This window comes from Jaculus jaculus, chromosome 5 (genome assembly GCF_020740685.1).
Source record: "Jaculus jaculus isolate mJacJac1 chromosome 5, mJacJac1.mat.Y.cur, whole genome shotgun sequence".
In the NCBI taxonomy this organism is placed as follows: Eukaryota; Metazoa; Chordata; class Mammalia; order Rodentia; family Dipodidae; genus Jaculus; species Jaculus jaculus.
In genome coordinates, this window is record NC_059106.1 from 101,625,977 (window position 1) to 101,639,231 (window position 13,255).

General features: G+C 37.7%; 1 protein-coding gene across 6 annotated transcripts in view; it reads left to right on the forward strand.

The window, feature by feature from the left end:
* Positions 1–13,255, forward strand: part of Pde4b (phosphodiesterase 4B) — a 467,475-nt gene that overhangs the window by 428,640 nt on the left and 25,580 nt on the right. For 4 of the 6 annotated variants that reach the window (XM_004661721.2, XM_045149398.1, XM_004661722.2 and 1 more), the window contains one exon: positions 1,610–1,722. In XM_004661721.2, the coding sequence (XP_004661778.1) occupies positions 1,610–1,722 (113 nt within the window). The remainder of the gene's footprint in view (positions 1–1,609; positions 1,723–13,255) is intronic. The other 2 variants (XM_045149397.1, XM_045149400.1) reach the window with 1 other exon arrangement.

Genomic DNA, 13,255 nt, shown 5'->3' on the forward strand with positions numbered 1-13,255 from the left:
GGTGTTTCAGATACAATGTAGAATAAGGAGAAATTCTGTGTTAAGGCAACATTGCAAAAGTGAAGAGGAAGCAAAAAGGGTATAAGACTAGCTTGAAATGAGTTCTAAACTGAAAACACCTCATTCTTGTCTGTATAGTTTTTGAGAAGTGTGGAGAAAAATGAAAGAAGAGGAAGTTACCTCTGATGGTTTTGTGGCTTTTCAACTATGACATACAGGATATTGAATTTGATTTTGAACTCTTGTTTACCCTGTGTGGCGGATAAATAAAGCCCAGAGTCTCTGAAGTGTGCCTCTGGGGCCTAGTGACTCCATTCACCTGGGATCATCAGAACGTCCCTTCCTTTTCTGCTTTATTTGGGTGTCACACTCATAAATTAATTCAGATACTAACCAAACACTGTGGTCTCCTAAGAACTTCTAGATAAGTATATGAAAGTGCTCTCCTCTCCATGTGGGATGAACATTGCATTTTAGTATTGCCTGTTGTGTTTGTTCTAGAGCACTTGCTAAATAGCTGCTGTTCCTCACAGTCAAGTATGTGGAGAATTATGCTGCCTTTTATAACTAAAGCTTCACTAATTCAATTACATGATAAAATTAATTCAGTGTTTAACATAAGATTTGTAAGTAAACAATCTGAAGTTTTTAGGTATGGAATGACATGTAGCTAAGTGATTTTTAAAAAAAAAGAAAAAAGAGTTCTAACCAGACACCAATATGTATATGTATGTACATACGTACGTAGGTATGTATATATAATTTGTTGGTAGAGAACACTAAAATTTTCCAGAGTCTGGCTTCCCAAAGTAATAAATGTTAGCCCATGCACTGATGCAAACAAAACTGTGCAGGGCTCATGACTGGCTCCCCCTGAAAGTCCGGTTCAGAGTTTCTCTATGACCCTGGCCCTTGCAAAAGGGTAGTCTTGGCTTTGTTTAGTATAATAAGAACCACCAGACTCCAGGCCAATACACGTGTTCACATGCTTCACGTAAAGCTCCAGACAGTTTCTCTAGACTGGAGTCTTATGGGAAGTCCTCATATTACCCCCGAGTTAGCACAGTTTCAGGGAAGAGAAAGGAGTAGCCGAAACCTCTTATTTGTTGTGGGCCAGTATTTGCTGAGTCCAGAGTTGTTCCAAGGAAAGAGTACATTCCCCAGAATGAAAGAATGACAGCTTGGCACCATAGCCAATTTCTCTTAGTTACAAGTCTGCTACCTATAGAAGTTAGGTAAAATGCGGAAAGACCTTCCCATTTCTCCTCTCTGACTGCTAACACTCAGAAATGACATCACACACTCCGTGGAGCCCCAGAATGACTAAGGAGGAGTCGGCCCAGTGCTGGAGCACAGTTATGCAGATGAGCTGCTGGCCGTTCCGCCTCTAGCTCAGAGGAAGTTTCTGGGTAGCTCCTTAACACCTCATCCCGGGCGAGGGGTGAAGAGTGGGCGCCAGACGGGGACCCGCCGGAGGGCGAGGCTGGACGCGGCAGCGCGCCGACCATGAAGGAGCCAGCGGGGATTGTCGCTGGGACCAGACTCCGAGACCCCATGGCCAGCCTGCAGCCGCTGCAGCCTGACTACCTGTCTGTGTGTTTGTTTGCAGAAGAGTCTTATCAGAAGCTAGCGATGGAGACGCTGGAGGAACTAGACTGGTGCCTGGACCAGCTAGAGACCATCCAGACCTACCGTTCGGTCAGCGAGATGGCTTCGAATAAGGTAAAAGGCTTCCACCCTTTGAGGAGCTGTACGGTGACTTCCAAGGTACTACGCTGCTGCTGAGCCCGGCTGCAGTCAGCGGAAACACTGCCCAATCAATCTGATTTGATAAGCTCCAGTAAGTCTAGTGAGCTTCCACAGAACTTCCAGATCGCTACCCAAATAAAGACCCTATTTGTTTTTTAAATTATCAAAAAACTAAAATCTGAGGAAGTCTGCCAAACAAAATATACGACGTGTTGCATGGCATCGGGCATGACATACGCATATAGCAAGCAAGTCCATCTCTTCTCATGAATGGAAGAAAATTGTTTTCAAATGTGACAAATGCTTGCTGAGATGGACATTTGGGATTTTCTAATGATTTTGTGATGCTCACATGACCTGAGAATTTTTTTTAATGAAAGAAGAAACAAACTCCTTCTCCAAACACAATTAATTTTTTTAAGTTTAATAACTTTTAAGAGTAAAATCCAGTGGTTTTACCTAGACTACAAAAATTATTTTATTTACAATCTCCAGACAAATCTTCATGCTGAAAAGCTGTAATTATCTATCATTATATAATTTGTTTCGTTAACATCTGGACTTAACAGCACTAATTTATATAAGTTATTGTTTGCTGTTTTTTATTGTATTTTCCTTAGAGAATATATATGTATGCATATATTTTATGATATATATATCATAAGGTTGTATATGCATATCCACATGCCTACTTGGAAGGAAAGCTTTGGCCCTGTACCCTTGTAGGACATACCCTTGGGTTGTTCCCAATCTTTTGATTCTCAGGTATTGTGTTGGTGTCTTATATTTATTTCTAAGACTGGGAAAATTTTGCTCCACACCTCTGCAGGTGCCCTTTCTATCCTGAGGTGTGCTAATGAATGTGTACTCCTCCTCCTGTCTTACCTTGGGTTAAAAGCATAATCTTTGGATCAAAGCTCACTGGCTTGTGTTCAAAGGATCTTAGCAGAAGAGGCTCTTCATCCTTAGATACTAGGGCCAGTGAGGGAGGGTTTCTTATTCTGAGCTGTATTCACTGATCAGTAATTTTACTTGAGTTCAACTTGGTGGAAAGAAACAAAAAAGGCACACTTAGGATTTAAGTAGTACTTACTGACTTCTCTGAAGCTTTTAGCTCAGGCCAAATGTAGGGACTTTCCAGGCTGGTGTAAAACCTAGCCAACTGCTTCCCTAAGAAGGGGCCTTTGCTGTGTAACTTCTTATCACAGGGAAATTCATGCAGAATGACTTTCACATACGCATTGCCTACTTTGAAGATTAACGGAAACTGTTTTGTCTGGATTTTGTGATATTTGATACTTATTTGAATTGTAGGCCTAATATTGAAAAACCTAATGGTTTTTCAGTAGATTTTATCATTGAGAACATGAATTTCTGGAGTCACCAAGATAAAGGAGGGAACTATTTCAGGAGGAAACAAAGAACACCCTCCCTAGTCCAAACCTTGCTGTTAGGTTAGTTTTCACTTTAAATGTCAGTGCTCTGTTTTGTTCTAAACATGAGTGTGTCTGGAGTGTTGGCATTAGATGTCATCTACTTGCAAAGTTACAAAAATAATTTTCACATTCAGCCTAGTAGCTAATAAAGATCTGAGGCCAGACACTGGATAGGTCCTGGTGAGAATTCTAATCTACTGGACTTTCACTCTTCCCATCCGGTGTCTTTGCTGGATACAATAAAAGCTCAATAGAGCCAATCTTAAAGAAAGGCCTAATTTGATGCACACAGTTAGTTGAAGCAGGAATCATGCTGTCTCACCTGTTTTCAAGTTCTCTAGTGGGAAAGTCACAGGACAAAGCAGTTATCAAGTGGGTAAATAATGCCACTCAATAGTTAAATACTTACAAAGTTAAAAACTTTCTCTCTGCTTTCATTTTCAGTCTTCATTATTTGATTATTGTCTTGGGTAATCTGTGTCATATACAATAACACAATAGGAATATTTTCATGACCACAAAAGGAATTGAGAAAAATTAATTTTTTGGATGGGGGGAGAAAGTATATTATGCATGATAGAAATAATATTCCACATGAGCAATTCTAATTTGAAATTATTTGAGATCTCCATCCAAGTTGCTATTTAAAAATATCACCATCACTATCATTGCTATGTAGCCAAATTTGGTCATATTTTGCTTCACTCACAGCAAAACCAAGTCACAGACCTCGAAGTGAGTATGAATATGTCTTATAGAAGGGGGAATGTGAAAAGCTTTGAAAATGGAAATTCATAGTTCAAATCCTGTCAGTCTAATGGACTAGCTATTTTACCTAGCTATTTAACCAGTTTTCTGGTCAGTAAAATGAAACTGGTTCTGATATCACCATATTGCTATAGAGATTAAGATAGCGTACCTAAAGTACTTGGTAAAGTACCTACATAGAAAAGTTCAGTAGGTGGTCATTTATTAACATCTATTACATTGTTGCAAAACAAATTTGTCTATGTACTGGTGTTCCAGCTGAGTGACCAGAAAGTTTTGTTTTCAAAGTGTAACTTACTTCAAAGTAGCTGAATCAGGGTCATGTGAGGGAGTACACTTGGGTGACATAGGTGTCCATGGTCTGGTGTTTGTGGCAGTTAGAGGGCAAGCAGTTGTTGGGTTTATTCCTTCTGGGCAGAATGGTATTTCACTGTTTCTTATCTTTAACTCTTTTAAGCTTGAAGTGAGTGACAAAGATTTTAATTGTTTTCCCAAGGATCCTTTAGGCACTTAGACAAGGAACTGTTTCTGTGACTTAAAAAAACAGTCTTTTTCTTCATCAACGCATCTTTTAATGTTGGCCACAAGCCAACTGGAATGTCAGAATTTTGAAGAAAGCAGGCAACTTAGTATTACAGATATCTTCCTGAACCTACCATACACATCAAAAAAGGGCCAGAAGGTAGAACCGGTGAGTTGAAGGCAGGCAGGTTTTCTGCTGACCCTTTAGTGAGGAGCCTAAGTTCTGTTTGACATGTTAGAGATGCTCTGCTTAGCAACAGATTACTGTCTTAGATTTGTTCATTAATTTTGTGTGTCAACTTTCATCACCTCCTTAATTAGAAGAATTGTCTTACAGTGCTATAAAATGCAGTAGAGCAGGGTTCATCTGTGGCCAAACAGTCTAAGGTTGAAAACAGGATGCTGGGGCTCTGCAGTATAAAAAGAGGAACGGAAAGAGAAACAGTATAGAAAGGAAGAAAGCAAACAGCCTCAGCATGATTCCCAGCCCAGCAATGGCATAAACAGTGACCTATCTTTCTGACCTTCACAATGGCTCAGTTCCTGACCTCATGTCACCAAAGCCAATAGACGTCATTGAAGGAGGATAGTAGGAATGGTGCAGCTGCTGTGAGGGTGACTAGAATTTCCTGTCTCCTTCCTGATAGATGCAGTCAGAAAAGTACAGGGTTGCAACAACAGTAGTTGAGGAAGGACCAACCCAAAACAATCCCAGGGTGGTGGAGTTGTAACAAGGAATAGGGCGGTGTTCCTTCCCCTGTTTTACTGAGAAGCATGGTCCCAAATTTGAGATTTTCAGGTGAAGAAGGCTAGAGAGATCATTGGTATCCAACACACTGAGTATTTGTTTAAGGATGAGCATGCTGTGGTGTCAATTGAGACTTGCTCACGGAACTAGCTGCCAGCCTAACTTCATCATCAAGTGACCACCCCCCCACTTCCAGGATCATTTCTTTCTCTACAAGCTTTGCCTGGGACAGATTTGGCCCCAGATAATAAAAATGGATGTTCCGTTACTACAAAATGCAATCCTAGGTAAGAATGCTTTTTTTTTGTTTGTTTTTGTTTTTTGTTTTTTGTTTTTCGAGGTAGGGTCTCACTCTAGCCCAGGCTGACCTGGAATTCACTATGGAGTGTCAGGTTGGACTCGAACTCATGGCAATCCTCCTACCTCTGCCTCCCGAGTGCTGGGATTAAAGGTGTGTGCCACCACGCCCGGCTAAGAATGCTTTTTTTTAGAAGACATAGACTTCAATAACTGTTGGCTAAAGAGCCCATAAGCTGGGAGAGCCATAATACTTTCTTAAGGTATCATAAAATCTCTTATAGGTAACATCCCTAGACATGTGAGTCTTCCCAGCTATACAAGCTTATTTTTTTTTCAGATCTATGTGATCTTATACTGTAATGCTGAACACTGAATCAAAGGCAACTTATTACCTGTGCTTTTGGATGGGAGGGGATAAAGGCACACAATTCTACCAGCCTGAAGCCACCTGGAAAAAAGTTGTATGGCACTGGAAAATGATTATGACAATGACAGGCAGATTATTTTAATGTTAGTAAGTCATTTTCTGCATCACTCAGTAATCAAGAAGTATGGGACACATTGGATCCAGCAGAGCTGAACGGAAATGGGTCTTATTGGCCAACAGATTCATCTTATAACTCATGTTGGTGGAGGGCAGATGACCAGTTGTTGAAAGGTTCATGCCATTTTTTACCTAAAACCAATGATATAGTTAGACCAGTAACAACTGAGGGCATGAGCCCGTTCCCTGGACTCTGTGCTTGAAAAGATCCTTGGCTTGGTCTTTATCCATCGGCACTTACATCTTGGAGGTTAGAGTTGGTCAATCCAAAGGAGCAGATGCCTCTGCTGGCCCCCATATTATCTGCCCAAATGACTATGAACTTTCCTTCAGGGTCCATCAGGATGTTTTGCTGCAGGATAATCACATGTTAGAGCCCCAGTCACAACTATGAAACAATAACTTGGGATGGGGAGAGTGTTGGGAAAAACTGAGCATGCAGGCTGTGTCAAGGGTTCACACAAGCCTGCCTATGAGGTGGTCAGACAAGAAGAGAGCATGTCATGTTTCAAGACATAGGCCTCCTCTACTGCCATGTATAAGGAGCTCAAGGATTTTAAGCTCAGTCTGACCTTCCAGACTGTGATGAAGGACTATCTGTCAAGGTAAGAGCTTAGACCATAGCTTAATTGATATCTTTATGCATTTTGGCTTATAATATGTTGGCCACACAAATGCTAGAGATGATCTTGAATTAGAGGGCAGAATAGAATGAAAATTAGTTCAGACAACCATGTTGTGAGGCATGCATTTTTTGGTCCATCCTCTCTCTCTTTCACTGTTCAGATATATAGAAAGTATTCAGGCAGCATGGTAATGTGAAGAAAGCCTGAGTGTAAGCCATGAGCTTGAGTAGTGGCTCAGTCATTATTTAGCTACATTCTCCAGGACAATTAAAATCATTTTAAAACTTTACATTTTCTCATCATAAACAAAGCAATTAGAGAAGTTTATTTTCATAGTCTACTTCTGTTCTCACATTTATTAATAAAATAATAATTGTAGATAGCCAAAATACTCCCAAAAGTATAGACTCTGGGTACACATGTTATGCTTGTTTTTACCTATGTTCTGTCATTAATAATCATAGAAACTCTTCGAAAGTATATTTTCAAATGAATAAACCAAGACTTAGTAGAAATAAGTTAGCAAGCATAAATAAATAAAAGAATCACGACTGGAAGTAGAGGGATTGCCACCATGCCAGAGGCTCCAAGATCAATTCATAACACCCTAAAAGAGGTGGCAAGAGCTTGGCTTGGGTATTTCAATGGCAGTGTGCTTGCCTAGCATGCAGTCATGAGGTCATAGTGAAGAGAGAGAGAGAGAAAGTGAGTGAGCCAGAATTCATACCAACGCCATCTACTCGAAATCAAATGATACCAATAAGAAAATAAATATAAGAAAAAGTTTAAAGGCATTTACCAATTCTTCAAAATCATTTTTGTAGTGTTTGGTGGGATTCCTGTAACTCAGACCACCATTGGCTAAGTCTACTTCAAAATTCTAATCTGCACTTTGATACTCTTGGGCTGTGGCTGTCCATCACTCTGGACTGAGGCTGAGCTGCAGAGTACGTTCCACTAACTTAGATGAGGGTTAGAATGATCATAGTTACAGAAAATGTCTATTAAGTACTCGTAAATATGTAAATAAAAGTATTAAACACAGCCATTGCTTCTTGTAGACTAATGTGCTAAATTAAAGATCTCTTGGTTTCCTAAATTCTCTAACATGGCCTAAGAAAAGATAGTAAAGTTTACTTTTAATGATGTTATCTACTCCCAAATTCTCTTTTTATGCACCTGCCAAAAATGAGAGACACTATTATTGTTGTTTGAATATTATTGGCATTCAGACTATTAGAGAATTTCCTCATGTATGATGTTCTCTCCAATGCATGCAATTTGACCATAAGACAGAGGTAGTGCATAGGCTGAGGAACCTTGTAGAGTGTTTCCCCATTGTTTGCCTTCAGAGATGAAAGGCTAAGATGGGAATTCTTTATTCATCATTTAGTTTTTCATTCTTTCACAGAATAGAGTTGGATTAAGTGTAATTCAGTATAAGTTCTAGTCTTTTTTAAGTATTTTATTTATTTATTTTCAATGAAAGACAGAGAGAGGAAATGAGCACAGCAGGATCAATTGCCACTGCAAACAAAGTCTAGATGCATGCCATACTTTGTGCATCTGGTCTTATGTAGGGACTGGAGAATTGAACCTAGTCCACCATCAGGCTTTGCAAGCAAGCATCTTTAACTGCTTAGCCATCTCCCAGCCCCCAAATTCTAATATTAACAAAACTTAGCAAACTAAATAGTTTTGAAGTGAGTGTTTTGTAATAAATTTGATTTGCAGTGTATTTTGTTTAATTTTATTATTTCTACATGGTATTGGTTCATCTAGAGCCAGTTCCTTCACTGAACTCTAATCCATCTAGCCAAATCTTTCAACTAACTCACTTGGAAACTGCTAAATGAGCAAATCTCTCAAAAGGAATGAAGTGAAGGAATGTTACCTTTCATTGTAACTCTGGCTAGCTAAGAAGAGAGAACTGTAATTTCCAGTCTAATGAATAAGTCATTTTAATGAGAGCCAAATATTAACCTAAATGCTAGATTTTTAAATTTTATTTATTTATGTATTTATTTGAGAGAGAGAAAGATGGAGAGAAAGAGAGAGAGAGAATGGATATGCCAGGACCTTCCAGCCACTGCAAATGAACTCCAGATGCATACACCCTTTGTGCATCTGGCTTACATGGTCCTGGAGAATTGAACTGGAATCCTTTGGCTTTGCAGGCAAATGCTTAAACCTCTAAGCCATCTCTCCAGCCCCTAAAATGCTACTTTTGAAAAATAGAATTATAGTGCATCATGAAATAAGCTTTAGGTTATTTTTCTGTTTCTTCTTCGTTGTTGTTGTGTGTGTATTATGTGTGTCATCTTTTACAGTTTATCACACTCTAAAAGCCTCATCAAGTTCTATACCATTTTTGTCTATGAAAGAAAAACCAAAGGGTGGACTAGTCTTCCAAAATATTTTGCTTATAAGTAAAAGTAGTCTCAGCAAGGGGGATATGAAATCCAGGACTTACTATATGGGAAGATACTAGGATACCCTTTGCCAGTTTGTAGGTGACACACTCCTGTTGGCACTATGCCAATTGTCTATGTGCTGCCCTGCGTATCTTTCACTCCATCATGTTTCAGAACCTGCCAGCCCTTCGCTTTCTTGCCCTCTCACACATAATATTTCCCTCAACTGTTGCCAAACTGTTAATCTCAGAGATTTTGCTGTAATTTCCGTTGTTTGATTAACTTTAAAGTAACCAAGTGCTTCTACAAAGTAAGGATTGTTAAGTTATTAAGAAATGAAGAAGACACTGGAGCTGGAGGGATGGCTTAGCAGTTAAGACATTTGCCTGAAAAGCCAAAAGACCTAGGTTTGATTCCCCAGGACCCACAGGAACTGGATGCACAAGGGGGCTCACATGTCTGGAGTTTGTTTACAATTGCTGGAGGCCTTGTTGTGTTCATTCTCTCTCTCTCTCTCCCTCCCACCCTCTCTCTTTCTCTACCAAATAAATAAATATATTTTTAAAAACAAGAAATGAAGACAGTAAAACTGCTGTTCTTTTTGTTTCTGTTTGGAAAGCACTTAATAATCCTTTCCCTGCCTAGAGTATATTTTAAAGCTATAAACCATGCATTTCTGCTCATCAATCACAGCATTTCCTTTCTTAATTATTTGCAAGCTTATACTGTTTGTGAACTCTCAATCTCTGACAGATTGAAGTTTAGCAAATTTACCAAAGAAAAAGTTGTCTTCATGGCTTTGCCACTTTTATCCTTTAGTTTTTAGTTAAATATAGTAAATTTAATTGATTATTTAAGAACATTAAATTATCACATTCCTTTCTTTCTTTACTCATAGTGTGCATAATGTTATATATCCTTAAACAATTATGGGAATGAAATTAGAGTGCACATATCTGAAAGTAAATATGATTAAACCAATTAAAAATTTTATATTAAGTACAAGATGTAATGATATATGTAAAGATAAATTGTAAGTGATTATTTTGGAGAGATGACAGTCAGGAGAAAAATTATCACTAAATAAAATTAACTTTACAACTAAATCATATTTATTATTATGTATTAAAGGTGTTAGACACTTTTAATAAATAGTTTTTATTATATTATACTTTATTATTTTAATAAATAAAGACAAAGTTTTAACTTCAAAGTTGATAACTTTGGTCACTGTAGATGGAGAAACTTGATAAATTAAACAAATAAACCAAAATTGAAATATTTTATTTCTACTTACAGTTTTATATAGTTGCACTAGAGAATCTCCATGAACTTTCAGTCCAGATAGAATCCTTAAAAGTGCTATTTATTTGGAATCACATAGCAGATGAAAAGAATTGAGGTGTGTCTCATTAATAAAAGTGAGTATTAAATAACAAATGTACTCCAAAAAATTTTAAACTGAGAAACATAATCACACTGAAAATTTTTATTATGGCATGACTTGTACAATCATAGTGCTAACAGGAGATTGTCGCACTGAGATCACGGTTTAAATAAAGATCCAGTTGGCTCTTCTTCATCTAAAGCTAATGATATTTGAGACAGTCCTCTTCAGTTCATGGAAAGCTTTGCTTTCTTTCTCTCTAGTAACCTTTCTTGAGTAATAGCTTTAGATCAATATCTTAAATCATCTTAAGCCAAAAGAGTGAAAATATATTGATCAGAATGTAGCAGGACATAGTTAGAACAAAGTAGTCTCAATATTCCTCACACTAGTTGCAATTCACTCTTAGCTGTGATACTTTTGTTGTTGTTGTTGAACCAATAAGTTTATTGGGGTTATTTACAGAGCACGGTAAGGGGTTTCTTTCAGGAACAATAGATAACTCAAATGCAACCACACCTTTAAGAAGTCTCATTTCATCATGGATGGCAACCTCCTCATAGCTGTTCTGACTCAAAGATAGCTGCATCACCAAAAAATCCACCTCAGTATCTGCTGTGGTAATTTTTGTACTAAAAGTATATATGAAGCAGTAAGAAAATGAAAACACCTTATCTTACAAAGGCAACAAAGGTTAACATTTCATCCTTAATTAAATTGATACCTATAGATAACTATTTACCCACCTATTTACCTATTTAACTATTTTACCCTCTTCTCAAAAGACTAATTACCCTAATACTCAATGCCTACATAATATTCAGTTTTGAAAAAAAAATGCACTGTTTATAACTCACCCACATTACAATGAGTTTTTTCTGTTTTCAATTAGTGTGACTTTACAGCATCTCCAGTTATTTTCTTAGAGTGCCACAAATCAGTGAATGCATGATAGGGCATGAACAGTGGTAAGTGGATCCTTGTTTTCTTCCTCACATTCCAGTGCAGAATTTGAGTAGTGAACACCTGTGGCTGTTTTCATTACCCTTCTATTTCTTTCTGTCCTCTCTCTGAAACTGAAGACCATAAATTGGACAGTTTTACCTGCTAGTGAGAAAGTAACCAGGCCTCACATTCTTCCCAGTGTTTGGCAAAACTGCTAGTTTGGCAAGTTGAAAACAAGTTGATCATCTCAGTTTGGCCATATTCCTTGAAATGTTCCATCCCAGTGGCTCAATGTGAAGGTCTTACAACTTAACCAATTTCCTGTCACCAACATTCTAATAACATTAATCCAACAATGTTGACACCTACCTACTGAAAGACAAGATCATTATCATGAGTGCTTATGAGGATTTTAAGTAAGACAAATTAACCTCATTCATAGTATAGACACATATTTTTATGTACGCAACCCAAAGTAGTTGAGATTGCTTATTTGTTTAGTATTTAGACCTCTGAGTGAATCCAATACTCTACATACCTTGCTATAAAATATGAATGGGTTATAATTAGTCTGATTATGTAGAATGAGGAGATGCTGGGGAAAAAAAGGAAAAATGACTTAGGGAGAATTGGTTGTATTGTTATAAGATTTATTAAGTGAAATTATTCCATATCTAAAAGATCCTTGACATACTAAATTTGGACCTTTTGGTATCTACTCATTCTTATCACTACTTACTTTATAATACAGGGCAGAGTATGATAAATTTTCTTATCACATAGTACAAGAAATGCAGACACAAATTTCAATTATTGAGTGAGTAAAACATTTAGAGGAAATGGTTTAAGGTTCAGTGGGAGCTGAAGAGGTCAAGAGAGGCCAATAGGGATAAATATAATCAAAATACATGATATACAGGTATGAGATTGTCAAGTAAATGAACATTTTTAAAGATTTTTGTTTTGGCTATTAGAATACAAAATAGAGAACTCAAAATAAAGAATTCAAAACTCTACTGGAAGAAAAAAAAAATTAAGAGCCAGAACACTCATTTAGTATAAATGAGAAACAGAGACATATAAAAAGAATGGACTATAGGAGCTGGAGAGATGACTTAGCAGTTAAGGCACTTGCCTGCAAAGCCAAAGGACACAGGTTCAACTCCCAAGGACCCACATAAGCCAGATGCACAGGGGGTGCATGCATCTGGAGTTCGTTTGCAGTGGTTGGAGGTCCTGGGCATTCATTCTCTCTCTCTCTACCTGCCTATTTCTGTATTTCTCTCTCTCTCTCTCTCTCTCTCAGATAACTAAATAAAAATAAAATATTAAAAAAGAATGGACTATAAATTTACTGTATCTGATAATGAAGATGGTGGGTTTCCAACTTCTCAACCCTTAGTGTCAGGAAATTTGCTAAAATCATTGTTTAAGAGTACCAGAGTTTTATTAGTAGTAGAAAATGAAAAGTACTCAGTTAATAACAGCTCTCAGAGCCATTTCTTTGTTTGGTTCATACATGATCATGCCCTGTGAAATTTCCATAAGCTATACTCTTACTACTTGTCACTTAATATCATAGCTAGTATTTTTGTTATCTGGGATTTTACTTACTTACAGTATACAATTTTATGACCACTTGATTATAGGAAACAAGGAACATTCTGATAGGTCACTCATGAAATGGATTCCCACTCCCATTCTGGATAATCCACTCATAGCTCGCAACTAATTGGCCCGATACTTTCCACTAATCATAACAAAAGGGCCTTATATCCTACCCGTTGTTATTGATGCTGCTAGATCCATTTTGCAA